Source organism: Pleurodeles waltl, chromosome 8 (genome assembly GCF_031143425.1).
Source record: "Pleurodeles waltl isolate 20211129_DDA chromosome 8, aPleWal1.hap1.20221129, whole genome shotgun sequence".
Taxonomy (NCBI): Eukaryota; Metazoa; Chordata; class Amphibia; order Caudata; family Salamandridae; genus Pleurodeles; species Pleurodeles waltl.
Window position 1 is genome coordinate 123,892,902 of NC_090447.1, and position 25,667 is coordinate 123,918,568.

Consider the following 25,667-nt stretch of genomic DNA (forward strand, 5'->3'; position numbering starts at 1 on the left):
CCCTTGCCTACCTGCATCGCTGAAGAGACCCCTAGGTCTCCCATTGGATTACATTGCAAACCCGACGCCTGTTTGCACACTGCACCCGGCCGCCCCCGTGCCGCTGAGGGTGTACTTTTTGTGCTGACTTTTGTCCCCCCCAGTGCCCTACAAAACCCCCCTGGTCTGCCCTCCGAAGACGCGGGTACTTACCTGCTGGCAGACTGGAACCGGGGCACCCCCTTCTCCATTGAAGCCTGTGTGTTTTGGGCACCACTTTGACCTCTGCACCTGACCGGCCCTGAGCTGCTGGTGTGGTAACTTTGGGGTTGCCCTGAACCCCCAACGGTGGGCTACCTTGGACCCAACTTTGAACTATGTAGGTGGTTTACTTACCTGCAAAACTAACAAACACTTACCTCCACCAGGAACTGTTGAAAATTGCACAGTGTCTAGTTTTAAAATAACTTATTGCCATTTGTGTGAAAACTGTATATGCTATTTTGCGAATTCAAGGTTCTTAAAGTTCCTAAGTGAAATACCTGTCATTTGAAGTATTACATGTAAATCTTGAACCTGTGGTTCTTAAAATAAACTAAGAAAAGATATTTTTCTATATAAAAACCTTTTGGCCTGGAATTGTCTTTGAGTGTGTGTTCCCCATGTATTGCCTGTGTGTGTACAACAAATGCTTAACACTACCCTCTGATAAGCCTACTGCTCGACCACACTACCACAAAATAGAGCATTAGAATTATCTCTTTTTGCCACTATCTTACCTCTAAGGGGAACCCTTGGACTCTGTGCATGCTATTTCTTACTTTGAAATAATACATACAGAGCCAACTTCCTACACTCAGTTAAAGCCTCATTGAAGGGCAGCAAAGGATCAGCACTGGACGCAGAAGGATGCAACACCTCCGTGAGCAGGTTAGTTTTCACCTCCGCCACAGACAATGGCAAGTCAAGAAACTCTGCTGCCTTCCTGACCACCATATGGAAGGATGCGGCCTCTTCTGTAAACTCCCCCGGAGACGCAATGTCCCACTCCGGGGAAGTATCCAGCCCGCTTGCAGTGGCCAGACCTTGGTATTCATCCGAAGGCTCAATCTCACCTTCCTCCAACTGTCTGTAATCTTCCTCCTCCAAAAGTCATAAAGCCTTCCTACGAGACCGAAAGTGTGTCTCCAAAGCTGGCGTCAATAATGAATCCATCGACGCCAAAGACTTCGAATCTCGGAAAGGCCCAGGAAGAGATGGGTGACTCTTAGCATCACCCGGCGCCGGCGCCGACACAGAGTCCAACGATGACCTCCGCGGAGTCGGTTGGTTGGAAGGCGATGGAGCCATCCTAGAAGGAGACGTCATTGACGCCGAATGGTGCGGCGATGGCGTCGGCTGACGCGATGGTAGAGCCACCGTCACAGGTGGTGATCCCACAAGGAGATATCCTCAGCGCCGATCCGACATTCTCCGCCAGACAAAAAGGCATGAATGGAGCCGCCTTATACGGTGCCGGAGAGCCCAAATCTAATGCCAGTGGCCCCGTGGGACCCGCCGGTGCACCAGCAGGGGCCATGGACTGAAAAACGGCATACATTGCATTAAAAAATGCAGCCTGGAAAGCAGGATATTGCTGAGTAGATGACTGCTGTACATCAGGCTCCCTCGACGCCGGTGAAAATTGAGGACTATGATGAGCAACCTCAAATACCAACGGTGCCGGCAATAACTCCGGACTCCTGGGCTGAGGAATCACAGTAGGGCTCATCTCCCATGTCTTTTGGCGTCGAGAAGACGGAGACCTCGACCTCGATCGGCTCAGCTCAGACCGGTGCAGAGTCATGATGGCGCCGTGAATCACGATGACGCCGCTTCTTATGCTTCTTTGGTGAAGCATGGGAGGAATCCCTCTTATGGCCCTTCTTCTTTGCTTTCGCCAGAAAAAGCTTCAGCTCACGCTCTTTTAGAGCCTTAGGGTTCATACTCTGGCACGACGAGCATCCTTCAACGTCATGCTCAGAACTAAGGCACCAAATACAACCCGAATGTGGATCGGTCACTGACATCCGACCCCCACATTCTCTACATGGCTTAAAACTGGACTTCTTTGGAGGCGACAGTGTAACCACCAAAAAGCGCAACAGTACTCAACGAGCCAGGAAGAAAAACCGTTGGCGTCGAAGGCACGGAAAAAAGGAAAACTGACGTCAGTATGCCGACGAGGACCTCTTATTGGCACGGTGACGTCAGACGGAGTCACGTGGAGCCGTGCCATTATGATGTCCTCGTCGACGTGGACAGCTAGGAAGAAGACTTTCCGTCGGATGCTGGCACAAGGACGAATTCATAAGGTGAGGAATCCACAGGTAGTTGTATCCATCAGAAACATGCTTACACAAGTAAAGTTTCAGTTTTCTATACATTCTTCCAAACATGCAAAGGTTCATGTAGGTCTATGTCCTTTCTTTTCTTTACAGATTTTTCCAGGATAGCAGGTGTTAAGTCAGAAGCCTCGAAGTTAATATGGTATAAAGCATTCCATAATATACTAAAGACTAAACTAATAATGTAACAGCAGTGGAATTGGGACTGAACTGCCAACCATAGTGCGACCAATTACCAGCACAATAACATGCACACCATTGTACTGCAGCACTCGACTTACTGACGTAATTACTATGAGGAAGATGGTATTCAGACTTTAGTACTGAACAAAGCAGCTGTCCATTGGGTTGAAGGCATACACTCACAAAAAATTAAGACCGTGTGCGGGTCCCACTGGGGCATAACAAATGGTTTGTAGAGAAACATTAGAGACAAACCTTTTAGAAAGCGCAGGACAACCAGAGACTTAACCGTTGATCAAGCAAACACAAGAAGGCTGAAAGGGCCAACAGATGACATTTCCACCTGCCCACCGCAAGACCTTGCTGGGCAAACGAAAGAACAAACAAAACAACTTCTAAAACATCTAAATGTTTTGCTAAATAGGGATAAGTGTCTCGGGCCATGCAGCAAGCAACACATTTGTTTCCCCCTCACCCCAAAACAGAGACAGACTTAGTGGAAGGATATTTCACCACAAGGATGATATCAACCACCTTAGCCTCCAAGTCAAAAGAATGCAATTGTCACCACTCAACCGACTGATGCGGGACCATGCCTTCTTGCTGACACAGAGGTGCTTCTGAAGTGAAAGTCTGATCAGAGGACAATTGTACAGTCTCAGAAGCCCTGGGTACGGCACAGATCTTTCACCTGTGACTATGGATTCCGACTGTCCTGTGTTAGGCCTTTTATTTGATAGATTCTACTAACTAACATGGAGGATACTTATTCAATGGGATTTTTTGGATAGGAGTGGATTTCGACTCATATTCACGACAAAGTGATACAGAGAGAAAGGTGCCTTAAACAGATCACACTGTCCTGATGAGACATACTTTCCGGGTTTAAACACAGACACTCGTCCTTGGTGGTCTTATATATTTTTTATATATATTTTTTTATTGGGTTGTACAACTGAACTGGAATGGAAAGAGGGAGGGGAAGGATAAGGGGTACACGGTTGTTTGTGTGTAAGTTTGTTACAAGTTCCAATACATAACATATGATGCAGTGTATTTGAATACATACAGTAGAGTAGCTCTTGACAGACTTATGATTGTTCCTAATCAGGATTACCTATAAAATCGATTCCAGGAATGGCGTTGTTTAGATTAAGTATATCTAACTTGGATGTTGCCTCAATGTTTTTACACATTTTTGTACATATATTTTTGGCTTCCCGAGCGTTGTCTATACTTATTCCACCTTATGTTGCACCTTTACAATGGGTTATATGAATAATAACCTCATGTGTGCGAGAATAAGAGATCTTCAGTATTCATTTAATAGATGTGTATGGTTGTCATTTTGGCAGTATCAAATTACTCTTTGGTTTGGCTCATTACCTGGGATTGATCACACATAGTAATTGTACAATAGGGTCCCACAGGATCTATATTAAGCCACCACCAAGGCGGGCTCTGGACACTGCTACAACAACCTCCAGATCCAGTCGGCAACCTGGGGAAATTCTTAAGGTGAGGAATCTATGCTTAGAAGTATCCATCAGAAATAAAGGCGTAGTTATGACAAATTGTCAGTGCAAAACTGGAATAGGGAATTTGTGATCTAAATTCCAGGGAAATTACTTTGTTAGCTGCTTCCACCCCATTACAAAGGAGTACCAGGGCAGAGGAAGACAGTAGCTAGGACAAAAGACACACAGCTTGGTCAATCCGCTAAATATTAAAGAAAATTTGCAGGGAAACAACCATTGTGTGAACACTATTGTAGTGTCCTAAATTAACACTAATCATTATTCAGTATCCTAACACTATGCTTACACATCAAGTGTAGGCAACTCTCTCCCTTCTAAAGACATAAACAATGCAAGGAACCCAGTTACGGAGGACTGTGCCAATTTTACAAGAGAGGGCCAGTACACAGCATCCTCACCAGTGTTGCAAGCAAGAAGGTCTGCATCCCTGAAATATATCTAGCTGCCAGCAAACGTTTGGTCAGTCTAGAGCAGGGTAAGAAGTGGAAGTAGACTTTAATGCCAATCCCTGGGGGTACATTTTGGTTGCATCCCTGATTAATGAAGCATAGGTTTACTGGTATATGTACTTTGCATAAATGTGGAGTAACTCTAGGGGACTCAAAAACTGCCACGTTCATAAGGGGACAAACTTAAAACAGTTGAGCAAACAACAAACCTAAAAGGGTGGGGTGGCACAGCTTTTCAAAGCCGAGCTTAAGACGTTTACCCTGATCCCTCAAGCCTCAGTGTTTAAAACAATAAATAAAATATATATATTTTAATGTAGCATTTCAAATCACTGTTTTGCCATTTTGAAGCACTGTAAGTATCATGGATTGTTATTACTCAATTCAACATTACACATTTTTTTGATCTTGCAAAGATGAATAGCTTAGAATGAGAATAAATCTCCTACCTGAATACACAATTAGTGCTGCAAAGTGACCCCTTTTTGGAAGGTTATCCACAGGTATTCATTTTTTGGGGGTGCACTTGCTGGTAATCTTGAACTCTTGACCCTGGGACATTGGTATCCAGGGCCCAGTGCGTGTGCTCTGACTATTTAACATGTGGAAATTGGCTTAAAACCTGTTTGGCATATTTAACTTTCCTGTAAGGTAACAGTATATGGGGCAGAAATACACACATGATGGAAAGTTAAATGTCACTTGGGGACTGCCTCACCTATTGTGCCATCCACCACAAAAACAGTAAAAACATTGCTTCAGCTCATTCCTCTGTAGCCTGGTACACTGAATCCGGCTGCACATACATGTCAAGAATCACCCTTCTGACAGGTGGGAAAACCTGACTTTAAATATTAAATAGGTCAACTCTAAGCACACCTTGCTACCCAGAAGGTAATGTGTAACATATGTAAAGATGGAACAAATGTGACATTTGAAATGCCATGATCTTTCAGTGACTACCCCCAAAACTACACTGTCACTAGTCAGGCTGTAGCTGGTACACAGGAAAAAGTCAAAGTATAGATTATATGCTTAAATCTAAAACGGTTGACTTGTTCCAATAATAGACTCCATTCAAAGACTTTGAAATTCTATGTCAGGACCGGAGGCTCAGATTATGCTTCTCTTTCTATGCTTTTATTTTTCACAGCAGCCAATGAAAATTCTTTATTAACAAAACTACATTTCCCAGTAAAACATACTGATCACACGACCACCCTTAGAGGATCCCACCTATAAAACCTGGTGACATCAAAACTCGTCTTGCGCTAGTATCATTATTTGCCTTTCAGGTTGTGGAGCGCTACAGCCTCCAAGGTCATGAGGCTCCTCACGTGCCTCTTTGTTGTAGAGCGGGAGAAGGAGCCGATCGCGGCCACCATCTTGGTCGGCCGCTATCCTGTGTGCTAATCCTTCAGGGCTTCACTGATGCGCGCGTGCATGCACATTAATGCGCACTAATGCTGCACATGTAGTGCAGCGGCGAGGAGGCTTGGGCAGCGTCGACTGGTGCTCTTCACCGTTCAAAGCTAGTTTTTTCTCCCTCAGTGCGTTTGCTCCCTCCTCTGTGCATATTTTGTCTCCTTACACCCTGGGACATCAGAGAGTGTCCAGGGTTGTAAAATGTGGCATAGGATCTGCCTAGAGTGTTGAGCAGGTGTCTCCCTCCACTTCTTAAACTAACTTTCACCTGCAGGGGCCACACTTCCCCTTGCTTATTGCATTTCAGCTATTTTGGTGTTGTATTTACTGCTGGCCTCACACCATAGCCTAATATGATCCTTATAAGGCGGATAGAGGTGAATATCAGGATTTTGGTACTTCGTTGGAAGATAACCTTGTCAGAGCAATAGATAATAATATGCAGCTGTCAGTCAACAAGGCCTTGGCTAAGGCCCTAGGCCCCCTGACCTCGCAACTTAAGGGATTTGCTTGCCAGCAGGGCTGGCTCCCCCCTCTCCCTGCTCTAAACCGGCCAGTCCATCTGAGGGCAAGGCTAAAGGGAAGTCTAAGGGGATGCATTGGCACTGTGACGTTTTCAAACAGTTTTCAGCTTCAATCATGGAGGAGCATGGGTACAGCCATTCCCAACACCAAGCTTCAACGTCTGACGAGTCTCCCAAGTTGCCCGACCCAGGTCTGATTCCTCCAATGATTCATCGGACAGCAATCAAGATGCCGCTCCAGTCCCCATCAAGAAAACGTGTCATGATCACGGATCGGATGGCAGTCCAAGCCCCCCTAAGGTTCTCACATTCGATCCAACGGAGATTGTGCACCCCCGGTCCACCAACTGGACTCCCCTGCCAGAGGTTTCTAGTTACGTTCAATCTCACCTTCTGCAAGGTTTCGACAAAGAGGTCACGATGAGGGTTCGCTCTGAATGTCCCAGACCAGACCTGGCTTGAAAAGTTTATGATATTCATGAGGTTGATCCGACAATGGTAAACTTCATGAAGAAGTGGGCCAGAGATCCCATGAAGGGTCTCAAAAGAGCCAGGCATTCTTGTCAGGACAAGTAATTGGACATTTCAGGACCACTTACAAAGATACTAAAACTCGGTTTTCAGTCCAAGGATTGGTTGGGCGCAACGTGCAGTCTGCCAGTTGGGTAACACCACTGTACAATGTCAAAAGAAAGACAGAGATCTATCCTAATGCACATTGACCGTAAACTGAATGATTTAGCATCCTCCGAGTCTGGGCCTGTGGCGCAGGGTCTCGCCTTCGGAGGTCCTTTCATTAAAGACTTAGCGAAATTTGCTGCAACCAATAATACTTTGGACAAGGTACACCTGTCACTAAAAAAGGTATTTCGCAACACCATTTTTGGAAGGGCAGGGCCATGGTCCCACACTTGAGAACTTCAACCACTCTCGCAGTAACTGGCAAGATCAGTCATCCGACCAGACTGTCTACCCCTCCCGTCCTGCGGAGGACGTCAACGATTCCGTAGGGGTTATGGCAGAGGCCAATAGAGAGGTACCCAAGAGTCAGGATATTCAGGTGAGCATTTTACCCTTTTCAGAGGTGGTATTGAGGGGGAAGGATCTAGTATTTTGTGCACAATTGGGCACTTCTGACCCAGGATCCCTGGGTTCTGGAGTCAGTTTGGGGGTACAAGCTGGAGTTCTACAGTTCCCCATTTCAGACTTCTCCTCCACAGAGCTATATTTTTCCCTACACAATCAATAAACTCATAACGGAGGAAGTTCAAGAGTTACTCCAGAAGGATGCAATCTGTCTGTCCAGTCCCCATCCAAAGGGCTTTGTCAGTTTCATTTTTCTTGGCCAGCAAACGGGGCAGAGGATCTTGTTTGGTGCTCAATCGCAAGAATGTCCATTCTTGGATATTTTACAGTCACTTCAAGATGGAGGGAATCCATCTTTTGAGCGATCTGCTTAAAGAGGGCGACTGGATGGTCCGGTTGGATCTAAAGGACGCTTATCTGTCAGTACCCATTTTCGCCCCTCACAGGTGCTTTCTATAATTCTTCTGGCAGGGTTAATGTTACGAGTACAAGGTACTTCCCTTTGGCCCCTCGTCTGCCCCATGGTGCTTCACCAAGTTGATGAGACCAGTGGTGGAGGCTCTTTGCGCCAAAAGCATCAGGTTAATAGTATACCTCAAAGACTTAATTCTGATGGCTCAGGACCCTCTAGACTGCTACTCAACACCTGTTGTGGCCAATTCAACTTTTACAGAATTTAGGGTTTGTCATCAATCAACCAAAGTCCTGTCTGGTTCCATCCCAATGGATGGAATTCTTGGGGTTCCAGATAGATTCAGTGTTGTCCCAATTGATCCTCCCTCATCAAAAGATTCAGAACATCAAGAGGGAATGGAGGTCTGCCTTGCGAGTCCAGACAATATCATTGAGATCAGTTGCTGGGATTGTGGGCCTTTTGGCCTTGTCCATCCAGGCAATATTCCCGGGTCCCATTCATTACAGGGCTCTTCAGCATCTCAAGATAGAGCCACTGCAGAAGAGATTAGCGTATGCAGACCAGATTTAACTCTCGCATGAGGCCAGGATGGAGATGAATTGGTGGTTGATCCACATGGAAGCCTGGAATGGCAGGGAGATTTTTGGCAGTGCCCCGGATGTCATTCTAGAATCGGATGCCAGGAGGTGAGGTTGGGGTGTCAGATGCGGTCCTCTCTCCACAGGAGGTCCTTGGTCGGAGTCCAGGCTTCAACTCCTTATCAACTGCATGTAGCTGCTGGCAGGTTTCTTTGCGATCAGGAGCCTGTCTCCTGTCAAGTCGGATTGTTGCATACTGTTGAGAATGGACAACGTTTCAGCGATCCGGTATGTCAACAGAGTGGGGGGTATGAGATCTTGGCAGAGGTTGCCAAGGATCTATGGCAATATTGCCTGCAACACCGGATCTCGATCACTGCAGAAAACTTGACGGGGACCAAAGATTGGTACTCCAGTCATCTTTGGGATTTCCGTGATTGGAGGCTACACCCTTGGGTTTTTGCTCTCCTCGATCGCTGCTGGGGTCCATGCTCAGTAGATCTGTTCGCCTCCCGGCTCAACCGGCAAATTCCTGCCTTTTTCAGTTGGTGTCCAGATCCGGAAGCCCTAGTAACAGATGCGTTCTTGCAGGATTCGTCATCCCACAAGGAGTATGCCTTTCCATCGTTTAGTATGATTCCCAGGTACGTCATCAGAAAGCGGACCTTGTGTTGGTGACGCCTCTATGGAGGGCTTAGACATGGTTCCCTTTGGTATTGGAGATGCCCTTCGGATCTCCCCTTCTCATTCCTCATTGTCAGAATCTGTTGTTGGACCCAGGAGTCCTTCCACATCCTCTGATCCTCTTGGAGCAATTGCGGTTGGTGGCCTGGAGGGTTTATGGGGTAGATGGAAACTGCCAGGCATTTTGCCACAAGCTGCTGCTTACATCGAACAATCATGGTCCAGTAATACCCACAGATGATATGCTTTATCATGGCGGATATTAGATAACTGGTGTAACGAAAGGGCTTTGAATCCCTCTCAGGCAGATGTGTGTTTCATAATCAATATATTGTCTTCTTTAGCGGAGTCAGGGCTAGCCTATAGATCAGTGAATAACTACAGATCCGCTATTTCTTCAGGTGATAGCCAGGTTAATGGTAAACCTGTCGGAGAAGATCCGTTGGTGTGCAAGCTATTGAGAGGTATTCGTTTTTCCATACCTCCTCAACCTAAACATTCTTCTATACAGGATGTGGATATAGAGCTCAGATTTCTGAAATCTTTGCCTGATAATAAGTATTTGTCACGAAAACATTTGTCGGTCAAATTAACTATGTCATTGTGTCTGATTTCCTGTGAAAGTTTTGGATCTCGAAGGTAGACAATTTTCTCCAGAGGGAGTATGTTTTTCTATTTCTAGGTGAACAAAGACTAATAACCAGGTTGATTTCTTATCCGTCTTTTCCCCAGGATTATAAACTCTGCGTGGGACATTGTCTTAAGGCTTATGGGGCAGCTACCTGTGAGTTACGTTTGGACCCTAATGGGCAGTTGCTCATCGCCATGCTAAAGTCATTCAAACCAGTTTTCTCTGCCACTCTGGCTAGATGGATACGTTGACTACTCTTTGAAGCTGGCATTGATGTTTCAGTATTCAGCGCTCATTCTGCTATAGATCAATGGAGTCAAAATCTTTTTCTCTAGGTTCAAGATTGGATAAAATCATGAATGCAACAGATTGGTCCTCTGAATGTACTTTTAAGTCCTTTTATTACAAACCAATTATGGATATAGCATCAGTGATAATCTCACAGCTTTGAACAAGCATAATCGGAACCTACGATCCACAGAATATAACATTTGTTGCATCAAGAATTTTCAATTCTATTAAAGACATGGGGACGAGGATTATCCCACCCTGAGGAGATGTTGAATGTACTGAGCTTAAATTCCCTCCCGTTATGACATCAGTATACAGGATTTTTGTGGAATAGTTTTTATGGCTTTTCTTCTTTATCTCTAGGCAACAGGCAGAAGCAATCTTGAAGTTCTACTGAATCACTCTTCTCGGGGAGTTCTTCATCCTCTCGTTTGGAGCTGGAGTATCCCGTGGGATTTTCTAGGTGGCCTCAGAGGGCCTGATTCTGGCCTCCGCCTGTTGACAGTGTTTTAAGGACTTTGGGACTGTATTTTCGTGCTGTCTCCTGGTCAGAGGCATTGTTAAGTATCCAGTTTTCAAAGAAAGAGGACGAGTTTTCATGTCACCAGGTTTTATGGGGGGATCCTCTATGGTTGTTCATGTGTTCAGTATGTTTTACTGGGGAAAGTAGTTTTTAAATAAAGTATTTTTATTGGCTGCTGAGAAAAATAAAAGCATAGAAAAAGAAGCATAATCCTCTCCTCCGTGTCCTTAATAGAACTGAAAATTCTTGATGCCACAGTTAGAAAATGTTATATCCAATCTGATGGTAAAGTCGGTTCTTACATAAATACATGGTAAATGTAACTTCTGAAAGCTACTTTTACCCTGCCCGAAGCAGCATTTCAGCAATTGCCTAGCCTGCCCTTGACTGGAATTACGTGTGAAAGACGCTCCTAGAGTACAGACAATGGCCTGGTAGTGGGAAGGTGATGATTTTGCCCCCTAGAAAGAAAGACCAGTTGGGATTGGACCAGGAACCCAATTTACTTCAAAGGGGCCATTCCTGTCACAAATTAATGTTGCACCTAGATAGGCCCCTGCTTTTGTCCCTCAAATCAGGCCTGTCTCAAACCCAGTGAGAGGAAAGCTAATCCTAGAGAGTTGGGGACTGCACGTTACCATGGCCACAACTCGGGAGAGCACACAGGCTGTGCACAATGGTAAAGGAGTTCCTGTGAGAATATTTGGGGAAAGGCAAACAGAAACTGCTGAAAAAGTGAGTGGGTTAAAATTGGGGCAAGTTCAGAGCATATGAACTTAAGAGCTCAATATAGCAATGTTTTATTAAGAAGATCATGATATTTGTGCAGATGGCTTTTTCAAGTGTAGTACTGATTGAGGATTGCACTGGTTTAATTTTTAACTTTGTAATGGAGAACTACACATAAAATTGACTTTGAGAAACCACATTCTTCAGGCAAGTTATATTGGGCATATTCATTAAAATACCATTTAAATTAACAATAAAGCTTAATTTGTACCGGTAACTTATACACTTCCGTGTCCTAGTTGATCTCCTTTCCAGTGGTTTCACTTTTTTTGGATCTTTCTTCTTGACTTCCTGTACTTCTGGAATCTCCGCCTCCTAATAAAGATGAAAAGCAACACTGCATATTGATATAATGCAGACTTGTTCCTACATAAAAGAGAATGAAGGCACAATGAAAACTAGCAATGAAAACTTTTGTAAGGGTTCTGGAGCTGGAGCACACACAAAAATTTTGGGTTGCAGGTCGTTTCAGATGAGTAGATCCGAGAAACGAAAGGGCCAAAATCTGTGCGTTTACTTAAACAATTTCTAGCAGATTTGCAAATCAGAAGGTATCAATACATATTATAAATAAATTTGTTTTGGCATCTCTCCCTGACACGCAGCCAGAATAGCCTCGCCAGAAATGATGAGATATTCTGAAATCTCAAGGTGTGATACACAGGCTGTGTTGCATTATGATGTATATATGTGATATGTACTATTCTTAAGTTGCCCACAAAATCCTTATATAACATGGTACAATACACTAGTGTTACACAGAAGGGGTTTTAAAACTATAAGCAGATTAATTGCAAACAAATGCCCTTTCATGCGTTTCATTCACTCAAATTTAAACTATTTAACAGAAAACTACAGGTTGTGAGATCATGTCACAACTTAAGGTTTATTAGCAAGACACAGAGTAAGGCATTGATAAGTAACTTCAGATGCCAGACATGCAAATTCACATTGCAGGCTTGCTTCAAGAGTTAGCCAGCAGAAATTATAAAGATATGCTACACTTCTTTCTACCCACAAAGATAAAATATACTGCTAAGACCAGAAGCTAGACTGAATCCCAATGATATAGCTTGACAGAAAAAATAGCTTTTTTGGATGGAAAACTAAGCAGGCACCTTTCTGAGCCCCAACACTCAGAGACCTTATGCGACTTACACGGTGCAGCCAGTTAGTCGCAGAGACTCCGGAGATAAAGTCTGATGAAGACACAAGGACCGACAGCTCACCAGAGTCAGATAAGGTAAAGATGGTGGTGCCAGGCTTCAGGAAAATAAGACTGTCAGAATGGGAAGGAAGACATCTACTGCTCCTTGTCGGGCAAGATTCAGCAAGATCCATGGAGGTTGGATAGCGCTGAATATAGCTTACTATATAGCTTGACCTTGATGCGTGAAAAACACCACTCAACAAGAAAGACTGTCTAAACAGCAAGTGAGGAAGGGAACTCACAGTCCTTAGTCAGCTGCATTCAGTTTTCCTGGACTCAGGGCCCAGGGCGTGCAAAAGAGCACTATTCCTGGATGGAAAATTAAGAAAATGGAATTTGGACTATGATAACTAAGAGAGAGCCTTTCAACATTCGCCACATTTCATCCTCAACAATTCAACAATGCGCATTTGTAAGGAAATGCCTCCTTGGCATGGTTACCCCCTGACTTTTTGCCTTTGCTGATGCTATGTTTTGAATTGAAAGTGTGCTGAGGCCTGCTAACCAGGCCCCAGCACCAGTGTTCTTTCCCTAACCGTACTTTTGTTTCACAATTGGCACACCCTGGCATCCAGGTAAGTCCCTTGTAACTGGTACCCCTGGTACCAAGGGCCCTGATGCCAGGGAAGGTCTCTAAGGGCGGCAGCATATCTTGTGCCACCCTGGGGACCCCTCACTTAGCACAGACACACTGCTTGCCAGCTTGTGTGTGCTGGTGAGGACAAAACGAGTAAGTCGACATGGCACTCCCCTCAGGGTGCCATGCCAACCTCACACTGCCTATGCAGTATAGATAAGTCACCCCTCTAGCAGGCCTTACAGCCCTAAGGCAGGGTGCACTATACCATAGGTGAGGGCACCAGTGCATGAGCACTGTGCCCCTACAGTGTCTAAGCAAAACCTTAGACATTGTAAGTACAGGGTAGCCATAAGAGTATATGGTCTGGGAGTCTGTTTTACACGAACTCCACAGCACTATAATGGCTACACTGAAAACTGGGAAGTTTAGTATCAAACTTCTCAGCACAATAAATGCACACTGATGCCAGTGTACAATTTATTGTAACATACACCCCAGAGGGCACCTTAGAGGTGCCCCCTGAAACCTTAACCAACTACCCGTGTAGGCTGACTGGTTTTAGCAGCCTGCCACACTCGAGACATGTTGCTGGCCACATGGGGAGAGTGCCTTTGTCACTCTGTGGCTAGTAACAAAGCCTGTACTGGGTGGAGGTGCTTCACACCTCCCCCTGCAGGAACTGTAACACCTGGCGGTGAGCCTCAAAGGCTCACCCCCTTTGTTACAGCACCACAGGGCACTCCAGCTAGTGGAGTTGCCCGCCCACTCCGGCCACGGCCCCACTTTTGGCGGCAAGGCCGGAGGAAATAATGAGAATAACAAGGAGGAGTCACTGGCCAGTCAGGACAGCCCCTAAGGTGTCCTGAGCTGAGGTGACTAACTTTTAGAAATCCTCCATCTTGCAGATGGAGGATTCCCCCAATAGGGATAGGACTGTGACCCCCTCCCCTTGAGCGGAGGCACAAAGAGGGAGTACCCACCCTCAGGGCTAGTAGCCATTGGCTACTAACCCCCCAGACCTAAACACACCCTTAAATTTAGTATTTAAGGGCTCCCCAGAACCTAGGAACTCAGATTCCTGCAACCTAAGAAGAAGAGGACTGCTGAGCTGAAAAACCCTGCAGAGAAGACGGAGACACCAACTGCTTTGGCCCCAGCTCTACCGGCCTGTCTCCCCCCTTCGGAAGAAAACTGCTCCAGTGACGCTTTCCCCAGGACCAGCGACCTCTGAATCCTCAGAGGACTGCCCTGCTCTAAAAGGACCAAGAAACTCCAGAGAACAGAGGCCCTGTTCACCCAAGACTGCAACTTTGTTTCCAAAGAAGCAACTTAAAGACAACTGCATTTCCCGCCAGAAGCGTGAGACTTGCAACTCTGCACCCGACGCCCCCGGCTCGACTTGTGGAGAAACAACACTTCAGGGAGGACCCCCCGGCGACTCTGAGACTGTGAGTAACCAAAGTTGTCCCCCCTGACCCCCCATAGCGATGCATGCAGAGGGAATCCCGAAGCTCCCCCTGACCGCGACTGCCTGACTCTCAGATCCCGACGCCTGGAAAAGACCCTGCACCCGCAGCCCCCAGGACCTGAAGGATCAGAACTCCAGTGCAGGAGTGACCCCCAGGAGGCCCTCTCCCTTGCCCAGGTGGTGGCTACCCCGAGGAGCCCCCCCCCTTGCCTGCCTGCATCGCTGAAGAGACCCCTTGGTCTCCCATTGATTCCAATTGAAAACCCGACGTGTGTTTGAACACTGCACCCGGCCGCCCCCGTGCTGCTGAGGGTGTACTTTCTGTGCTAACTTGTGTCCCCCCCGGTGCCCTACAAAACCCCCCTGGTCTGCCGTCCGAAGACGTGGGTACTTACCTGCTGGCAGACTGGAACCGGGGCACCCCCTTCTCCTGGTGGTGTGGTAACTTTGGGGTTGCTCTGAACCCCCAACGGTGGGCTACCTTGGACCCAAACTTGAACCCCATAGGTGGTTTACTTACCTGCAAGAACTAACAATTACTTACCTCCCCTAGGAACTGTGAAAATTGCACTGTCTAGTTTTAAAATAGCTATATGTGTTTTATTTGAAAAGTATATATGCTATTGTGATTATTCAAAGTTCCTAAAGTACTTACCTGCAATACCTTTCATGCAAAGTATTACATGTAGAATTTGAACCTGTGGTTCTTAAAATAAACTAAGAAAAGATATTTTTCTATACAAAATCCTATTGGCCTGGAATTGTCTCTGAGTGTGTGTTCCTCATTTATTGCCTGTGTGTATGTACAACAAATGCTTAACACTACTCCTTTGATAAGCCTACTGCTCGACCACACTACCACAAAATAGAGCATTCGTATTATCTCTTTTTGCCACTATCTTGCATCTAAGGGGAACCCTTGGACTCTGTGCATACTATTCCTTACTTTGAAATAGTGCATACAGAGCCAACTTCCTACAGCATTCACCTCAATGGTTCTTCTAAACTATATAAGGAGAGGTAAGATTGTTAAGATTCCTACGACAGCCCATGAATAATGGCAAATCTAATCTTGACAGTCTCCTCAAAATCATTTCTCTGCAATGAGCATTTTCCCAACTGAGCCCACTGATAAGGCTTAAAAAAAAGAAGAAAAAGGAACAGGTTACAAGTATGAGTTTCCCAAATCTGGATGGAGATGAAACATTTTGAAGGCAGAAGAATAAGCTTCTACATCAAGAGACTCAGATTCTCTTACTTTCCAATCTGAATACTGTTACCATGCAGCAAAAATTGCAAGCAATGTGGAAGGTAGCACCTGACTGAGGATGACCGTGGGGGCTAGGATCTAGGCGTCTGAGCAAATTAAGGCTGCAACAACATTTGTGGAGAATGATTTCTGCTCCAACAATGAGAGATAAAGGTGCTGTTTAATGGTTGCACTAGAAAGTACATCATCATTTTCTTGGCATTGTTCTTAGTCACATGTTAAGGGGCTTCTAACACAAATGCCGCACATTACTGACCTTGCTCAGGAAAAGAGAATCAACATGCTTTTTATTGAGCCCAGCACAAGCATAGAAAGCCAGAGCCTTCAGTCCCTCTATGTGTCCCAACCTATGTCATATTGTTTATTTTAATTTTTTTTCTTCTTTACTTTACCCTCTCTCCCGTCTTCCATGCCACTACCTGGGTACAACAGTGAGTTTTAAGATCTATCAAAGAATAGTAGTGGCATCTCCCTTCAACTCTCCCCTTTTCCAATTATTGGACCCACATCTTTGTTGTGATGACAGCCAATTAGAGCTGATTTTTTGATCTGTTTGGTCCGATGATCTTCTGTGGCCTGAAGTATAAATACATTTCAACCTTAATTAAAAAAAATTAAAAAAAAACTATAGAACAAATTTACATCAAATTTTGTGCAAATGTGTTCAGCTGTTTTTTTCCTGTATCGCTATTTAATTTTCCTATGGAAAATTGCAAGAAGAAAACACGTTGAGGGGCCCCGCACCCCTCTTTTCCTCTGCCGCCGGTTGACAGAGCACCCTGAATCTTTCCAGGAAGGGTCTGAGGTGGATGAGACTTTACTTTGGAAAGTTTTGTGAGAATTCATCAAAATAACTACCCAAAGCTCAGTATCGCCAAATTTCATTAATTTTTCATTTTAAAATGTTTCCAATTATACTAAGAGTAGGTCATCTGCATATGACATGATGTTCATTCCGTGGCCTCTGACGATGACTGCAAGGAGAGCTTTGTAGATGTTGAAAAGCATTGGGCTCAGGGAGGAACCCCGCAGCCAACTTCTGTCGGTTTGGATATGAAGGATGGGAGCCTTACTCTCGGTGTTCTTCCGGAGCAGGATCAGATGGTAAATGCTCATGCTCAGGAGCTCTGGTCTAGCCTCTGGCTTATAACATGACTTTGGCGATTTCTACCTGACGTTCCTCAGCCCTCAAGGCAGATGTGGGAACACATACAGGAGAACTTTGTGTCACTGCAGTCAGAATCAATCTCCTAGTGACTTTCCTCAAGGAAACTCCAATGCGTAGTACAGCGGGCAATGCTCGTTCTCGACTGTGGCAGACAGATCTAGGCAAGACATACCATACTGGCCGAAGAAATCCTTTGCCACCTTGGTGTGGAGATGACACTCATGATCTTCCGACTGACTTCTGCTCAACTCATCTGCTATGGCATTCATAGACCCTGCCAAATGACTGGCCACCAGAAAGATGTACTTAGCCCAACTACTTCCATAGGCGCAGGGGCTCCCAGCACAGACCTGGGACCCCGCTCCATCCTCCTTGTTGCTGTACCACATGGCAGTCATGTTGTCTGTGGTGAACTGCGGCTGACCTCTCCTTCATGGATGGCAGGAAGTCTTTAAGGGCTACATAGGTCACCCAAAAATCTAAAAGGTTATTGTGGCGCTGGCTTCCACCGGAGGTGACTCCTGCAAATCCAGGCACCCCATCAATGGCCTAGAGAAGAATAAATCTAAGACAAGGTATGCATCTTGAATTTGTCTTTCTAAAGGAAGGCAGTCAGTGGGCAGAAATGTAGTACAGGCCTGAGGCCTCTGTCCTTTGGTAAAAGTAGTAAACGTGCTTGGCGCATTTCTTTGAAGCCAGCACATGCTCAATGGCACCCTTGGCCAGCATAAGGTTGACTTCTTGCAGCAAGATTGCAGAATAGTGCACTGGCAGCCTCTCTGGGGTCTAGGGAAAAGATGGGGAAAGGAGGCACAAATAAAAGGCAGGGCTTAGGCCCTTTTAATGTTTTGTAACACCCATCTGTCTGTCATGATGGTTCGCCAGCTGAGGAGGAAATCTTGTTTGCTACTTCCCACCATCTGAGCAAGGGCATGTGGGGGCAAACTAAAGCAGCTTGGAAGCCATTAAAGCAGGGGAGGAAGAGGATGAGGAGAGCAGTCCCTGCTGGTACGAATGGCCTTGGATGCCGCCATAACCTCGGTACCAAAAGGACTCTGCCTGCAGCTGCTACACAGGCTGGGAAGGCTGACATCTATATGCTAGCCCCAGGAACAGTCATCAAATGTTCTCTAGTGCTGGTTAAACTGCTTTGAGGGAAGCAAAAGGTCTGTGGATTGCGCAGTTGTTCAAAAGTCCCCCCTGCTGGGTTGAGGCCCAATGCTCGCCAAACTGTGAAAAGCTACTCCTGCCTGCTGAACCAAGTCCTGAGGTGAGCTGGGGGTGCTTGTGCCTCCTGGGCAGGGAGCCGGGGGAGTGGTTCGCCCCTGGGGAAGGCTTGGCTGGTGCTACTGCCCGGGCAGGCTCACCCCTCCACTGGGTTGAGTAGTTGGCCCAATGCAGGTATGGGGCAGTGTCGGGCTGGAATCCTTGGGGGCCCCACAAGACCCTGGTGCTGGGCGGTTCCTGTACTACCTGATAGGGGAGACAAGGCGGAGTGCACTAAAAGCTGACCCCGCAATAAAGTTCAATCAATCAATCAAATAATTTCTTAAGCGCACTACTCACCCGGTAGGGTCTCAAGGCGCTGGATGGTGCATACCTGACACACGCATCCGGACCCCGCTCTGACCACAAAAAACGACCATGAAACCATGACGCTGCCTGCCCCACACCCACAGAGGGCCGAGAAGCCCATACCGCAGTAATACTAGCAGCTATCTGAGAGACCAGGTTGACACTGGAAGGGAAGATTGGAGCAGTCAACCTCTGTGTGCTGTGAGCCAATCACTGCACGCTGGTTGGCAGAGTGGGAGACACAGAGAAAGAGGTGCAGCACCTGCAGCCCATGATTAAAGACCACAAGACAACTTAGGCAGCTACAACAAGAGGTGGGCTCACTCTGCGACCAGGTAGAAGACAAGAAAGCCCGATCGAGCCGCAACATCATCCGGGTGGTGGGCCTTCTAGAATGCTGTGAGGGACAAAGCATGGAACTTTACATAGAAAACTGGTACCTACAAGAGGTCATGGATGGCATGACATCCAAATTCTTTACTGTTGAACGTGTGCGCATGGTACCTGGGGGACAGCCATGACCGGGAATGCCCCCTTGATCGGTGGTCGTCCGCCTCCTGAACTACTGCGACAGGGACAACATCCTGCAGCGTGCCTGGGCACAGGGTCTGTGACAGGTCAAAGGCAGACAGATTATATATATTCCTACTACACCCAGATGGTCCAATGCTAAAAAGAAACATTTGTGGCTGAAAAACAACTGTGAACTCTTGGTATGAAATCTGCGCTCCTCTTCCCTGTCAGACTCAGGGTGGTAGACCAGAAGCAACCCCTCTTCCTTACAAAGGCAGAGGGGGGCTGGAAATGGCTGAAAAGTAAAGGATGTGCCTCCCCTTCGGGCAGGACCCCCAATGCAGGAAAAGTGGACAGATGTTAGGCCAAAGAGGAAATCTCGCCGGCTACTAAAGGCTACCCCGGCGAAAGCACAAGCGGAGGTGGAACAAACAAAGCTGGAGTCTGAACTCCAATGAACATGCCCCATACGGACCAGCACTAGGTGGGCGGAACTGGCACACATTTTGGAAGAGCAAGACAATGGACCAATGGTGACCTCAATGACAGCGGACTTGCTGGGGTGATGGCGTAACTGATGCGAAGTCCTTGGACGGTGGTCAGACACCGTGAAGACAGTATAGGCCGAACTCTGCTAGACCTCAGATGGTCATTGACAGAGAAAGACACCAGGTGCCATGCCCTCACACGTAAACAACACATTGTTTTTCTACTATGAATATACAATCTTAAGACAATTCAAGTTATGTTTACTTTGTTGGGGCGACAGACATCTCGAGCTTTGGGGTGGCAGGTGATTCAGAGCCCACAGCGCGAGGTGGTTAGGAAGTGGGAGTTGGGGATTGGGATTCTCACCCACTGCAGACAGAAGTAAAGACTGCAGGAGCCTAGGGGGTCTGGGACGGACGGATGCAGTGGGGTACCCACGACCCGATGGAGGACAAAATACGGAATGATCTAGGCTGCAGCCTAACCCTGAAAATCTTGTCATGGAATGGTAATGGCCTGGGGGACAAACTGAAACAGGGAGTAGTGAGGAAATACTTCCTCAGACAGGACACAGACATCATCCTTTTGCAGGTACCCCACCTGTTAGGCAATAGCTGATGGTTCCTGAGAACGGTAGATACAAACTGTTGGCACACAAGGGCTTTACAATGGGTTACAATGGGGTGGGACTCTTGGTTCACCGTACTTTATCTCTGGAGGTTCTCTGCACATGGGTGGACGACAATGGCTGCCAGGCAGCAGTCCATGACCAATGCTAAACGGAAGATGTGGCTGTGGGCTCCTGGTACTTTCCTCTGGGGTTACAATCCAAAGGAATGGAACACATGGGGGCATGGCTGACCCAATCCCCAGACGCACTGACGGTCATTGGGGGAGACCTAAACCTGACGCTACACAGGGATACAGACAGAATGATGAGATTGGAGGACTAAATAAGGCCAGACAATAGAATGGCCACCTTTGAGAAAGCCATGGGTCTCACAGACCTATAGAGGGCAAGGAACCCCGGCATACGACAACACTTGTATGCTGCCACAACACAGGGGGCTATGTCCTGACTGGAATACTTCCTGGTGCCAGCTGGGAGGATATTCTGATACCACCTTTCGTCCTCTGGGAATCTAGGACCACTCGCCTTTGCTTACGGTGGTCCAAATAGGCGTCCCGGGACGGAAAGTCCCATGGGTACTCAATCCCTGGGAACTACAGAACAGGGACACGAAAAGAGAGGATCCACACCACCACAACCAATTGTCTTGTGGAAAATGAGACTCAGCCCTATCGCCGATCTATCTGTGGGAGGCGTAAAAAGCAGTACTACGGGGCAAACTTATAGCCAAACGGGTGGGCCTAAAGAGAGAACGGGAACAGCACTCTAGGAGAAACTCACGCAGCTTGAGGCAGACTATGTGGAAGTCTCCACAAATGAAAGTGCCAGCAGACTGGAGGAGGCCAGGTGGGAATATACTGCCTTGGTGAGACCAAAAGCAAGAGCTGAGTTTTGCATTACCTAGGGACGACGCTATGAGGTGGCAATATGGTGGGGGAAGCTTCTAAAGTGGATGGCCACGAAGGAAGAGAGGCAGTGGTGGGTCCGACAAATCCAACTGCTCAACTTGCATTTGGCAGAGACCCCCCAGGCAACTGCAAGGAAATTCATGCAATATCTGGAACGACAATGGCAAAGCTGGGCCACTGCAGATCAGGGGGACGTGGACGCCTTCTGGGAGGCCTTCCGACCCTTCGACTGGACTGTGACCAGGTTGTAATGCTGGAGGACAAAATCACGGAAGGCGAAGTGACCACTGCCATGTCACAATTGAACACTGGGAAGACCCCAGGCCCTTACAGGTTCCCAGTAGAATAGGGCGTAACCTCAAAAGGTGTGAAACCCGTGCTTGCCAGGGAGAAGGGTGCCTTGCCGCTGGACCTACAAGAGGCTACAATCGTTCTGATCTACACAGAGGGGAAAGCAGTTGATGAGTGTGCCTCCCACAGTCAGATCTTTCTGATTAACACTGTAACAAACGTTCTCGCCAAGGTCCTGGCAAACTGCCTGACCCTGATACTCGGCATTTTAATAAACCCAGACTAGTGTGGCTTCATGTCATATCGTGCCATGAGGCACAACTTAAGGAGGCTGCAGCCTGGCATGAGGTGGGCGACTGCAGGTCTTGTCGGCCATGGATGCCAAAAAGGCCTTCGACTCGGAGTGGCCATACATGATGGCAGTCCTCTGAAAGATGGGCTTTGGTCCATAGTTTTCATCCTGAATTAGCCTGCTTTATGCACAGCAGGTAGCAAGAGTATGGGTCAACTGGGTTCTCAGTCCAGTTTGGACTGTCCCACAGCACCAGGCGGGGTGCCCTCTCTTGCTGAGGTTCTTTGCCATTGCCCTCGAACCCCTAGCATCTGAGATTAGGGTGGATGCCCAACTCAGGGGCCTTTGGTGGGACCCGAACTGGCAGGATGTTGTTTCATTGTACGGCGATGATATCTTTCTGTATCTCACAGATCCCCTACAACTGATACACAGAGTCTTAAAGGTCTTGGTGGTGTTTGGATCTTACGTAGGGTGTATCATCACTTGGAACAAATCTGTAGCGTTTCCTGTAGGGATGGGTACTCTTCCAGCAGAAGACCACAGCCCCTTTCGGTGGGTGACCCAGGGGTTCTGGTATATAGAAATATTTGTCACACCCAACTGCGACTTATACCTGCAGGAAAACTTGAAGAAGATTCTAGGAGAATATCACGCTGGTGTGAAAAAATGGCTGAAGTTGCCAATCACCCTCCTTGGCTGTGCAGCCCTATGTAAAATGATTTACCTCCCAAAATTTTTATATGTTCTACAGAACACCCCATATCCGGTCCTGGACAGGTTTTTCAGCAGGGTGGAAATTGTGAGTGTTGATCTGGGATGGTGGAGTTCCTAGAATGAAAATGTCACTTACCCAGTGTACATCTGTTCGTGGCATCAGTCGCTGTAGATTCGCATGTTTTGCATAGCTCGCCATCTGGTGTTGGGTCGGAGTGTTACAAGTTGTTTTTCTTCGAAGAAGTCTTTCGAGTCACGGGACCGAGTGACTCCTCCTTTTGTCTCCATTGCGCATGGGCGTCGACTCCATCTTCGATTGTTTTTCCCCGCAGAGGGTGAGGTAGGAGTTGTATTGTAGTAATAGTGGCCATGCAATGGAGTGACTAAGTATGTACCTATTTAAGGTTAAAATAATATATATACAAATAGTTGAAGGTACCTTCCGAACTGCTACAGGCTCCCGGGGAGGCGGGTGGGCACATGCGAATCTACAGCGACTGATGCCACGAACAGATGTACACTGGGTAAGTGACATTTTCAGTTCGATGGCATCTGTCGCTGTAGATACGCATGTTTTGCATAGACTAGTAAGCAGTTATTTCCCCAAAGCGGTGGCTCAGCCTGTAGGAGTGGGAGTAGTCTGAAACAATGTTCTTAATACGGCTTGACCTACTGTGGCTTGTTGTGCGGATAACACGTCTACACAGTAGTGCTTGGTGAATGTGTGAGGCGTAGACCATGTGGCTGCCTTACATATTTCTTGCATTGGGATGTTTCCTAGAAAGGCCATGTTAGCACCTTTCTTTCTGGTTGAGTGTGCCCTTGGTGTAATGGGCAGTTGTCGTTTAGCTTTAAGGTAGCAGATTTGGATGCATTTAACTATCCATCTGGCTATACCTTGTTTTGATATTGGGTTTCCTGCATGAGGTTTTTGGAATGCAATAAATAGCTGTTTAGTTTTCCTGATGCTCTTTGTTCTGTCAATGTAATACATTAATGCTCTTTTGACATCTAAAGTATGTAGTGCCCTCTCAGCTACGGAATCTGGCTGTGGGAAGAACACTGGAAGTTCCACTGTTTGATTTAGATAGAACGGTGAAATAACTTTTGGTAGAAATTTAGGATTAGTCCTTAGGACGACCTTATTTTTGTGTAGTTGTATAAAAGGTTCTTGTATTGTAAACGCCTGAATCTCGCTTACTCTTCTTAGAGAGGTAATGGCGATGAGAAATGCAACCTTCCATGTTAGGAACTGTATTTCGCAGGAGTGCATGGGTTCAAAAGGTGGACCCATAAGTCTAGTTAAGACAACATTGAGGTTCCATGAAGGAACAGGTGGTGTTCTTGGTGGAATAATTATTTTAAGGCCCTCCATGAATGCTTTAATGACTGGTATCCTATATAGGGAAGTTGAATAGGTAGGCTGCAGGTATGCAGATATTGCTGCAAGGTGTATTTTAATGGAAGAGAAAGCTAGGTTAGATTTTTGTAAGTGAAGCAAGTAACCCACTACATGTTTTGGGGTTGCGTGTAATGGTTGGATTTGATTAATATGGCAGTAGCAAACAAACCTCTTCCATTTACTGGCATAGCAGTGCCTGGTGGATGGCCTTCTGGCTTGCTTTATGACTTCCATACATTCTTGAGTAAGTTGTAAGTGTCCGAATTCTAGGATTTCAGGAGCCAGATTGCTAGATTCAGCGATGCTGGATCTGGGTGTCTGATCTTTTGGTTGTGTTGTGTTAACAGATCCGGCCTGTTGGGCAGTTTGATGTGGGGTACTACTGATAGGTCTAGCAGCGTTGTGTACCAGGGTTGCCTTGCCCAAGTTGGTGCTATTAATATGAGTTTGAGTTTGTTTTGACTGAGTTTGTTTACCAGATAAGGAAGGAGAGGGAGAGGAGGAAAAGCGTAGGCAAATATCCCTGACCAGTTCATCCATAGGGCATTGCCGTGGGACTGCCTGTGTGGGTATCTGGATGCGAAGTTTTGGCATTTTGCGTTCTCTTTTGTCGCAAACAAGTCTATTTGAGGTGTTCCCCAGAGCGTGAAGTAAGTGTTCAGAATTTGGGGGTGAATTTCCCATTCGTGGACCTGTTGGTGATCTCGAGAGAGATTGTCTGCGAGTTGATTCTGAATCCCTGGGATAAATTGTGCTATTAGGCGAATTTTGTTGTGAATTGCCCAACGCCATATCTTTTGTGCCAGCAGGCTCAATTGCGTTGAGTGCGTTCCCCCTTGTTTGTTTAGATAATACATTGTTGTCATGTTGTCTGTTTTGACGAGAATGTATTTGTGAACTATTATTGGTTGAAAAGCCTTTAGTGCTTGAAAAACTGCTAGCAGTTCTAGGTGATTTATATGCAGTTTTGTTTGTTGTACGTTCCATTGTCCTTGTATGCTGTATTGATCGAGGTGTGCTCCCCACCCTGTCATGGAAGCATCTGTTGTTATTACGTACTGTGGCACTGGGTCTTGGAAAGGCCGCCCTTTGTTTAAATTTATATTGTTCCACCATAGAAGCGAGAGGTAAGTTTGGCGTTCTATTAACACCAGATCTAAAAGGTGACCCTGTGCTTGTGACCACTGTGATGCTAGGCACTGTTGTAAGGGCCTCATGTGCAGTCTTGCGTTTGGGACAATGGCTATGCATGAAGACATCATGCCTAGGAGTTGTAATATCATCTTTGCTTGTATTCTTTGTGTTGGATACATGCGTTGTATGATGTTTTTGAAATTTTGAATTCTTTGTGGACTTGGAGTGGCCACTCCTATTGTTGTGTTTATTATGGCTCCTAGGTATTGTTGTACCTTGCATGGCAGAATGTTGGATTTTGCGAAGTTGACTGTGAACCCTAGTTTGTAGAGGGTTTGTATGATTTGATTTGTGTGGTGTGAGCACGTTATTAACGAATGGGTCTTGATTAGCCAGTCGTCTAGATACGGGAATACATGTATTTGCTGCCTTCTGATGTGTGCAGCGACTACTGCTAGACATTTGGTAAAGACTCTTGGTGCGGTTGTTAAACCGAAAGGCAGTACCTTGAATTGGTAGTGTATTCATTTGAATACA

The 25,667-nt window shown here is 46.4% G+C and overlaps 1 protein-coding gene across 1 annotated transcript in view; it reads right to left on the reverse strand.

The window, feature by feature from the left end:
• RSF1 (remodeling and spacing factor 1) overlaps positions 1-25,667 on the reverse strand; it is a 502,800-nt gene that overhangs the window by 127,563 nt on the left and 349,570 nt on the right. Inside the window, exon 11 of the mRNA XM_069203919.1 lies at positions 11,694-11,797. Within this exon, the coding sequence (XP_069060020.1) occupies positions 11,694-11,797 (104 nt within the window). The remainder of the gene's footprint in view (positions 1-11,693; positions 11,798-25,667) is intronic.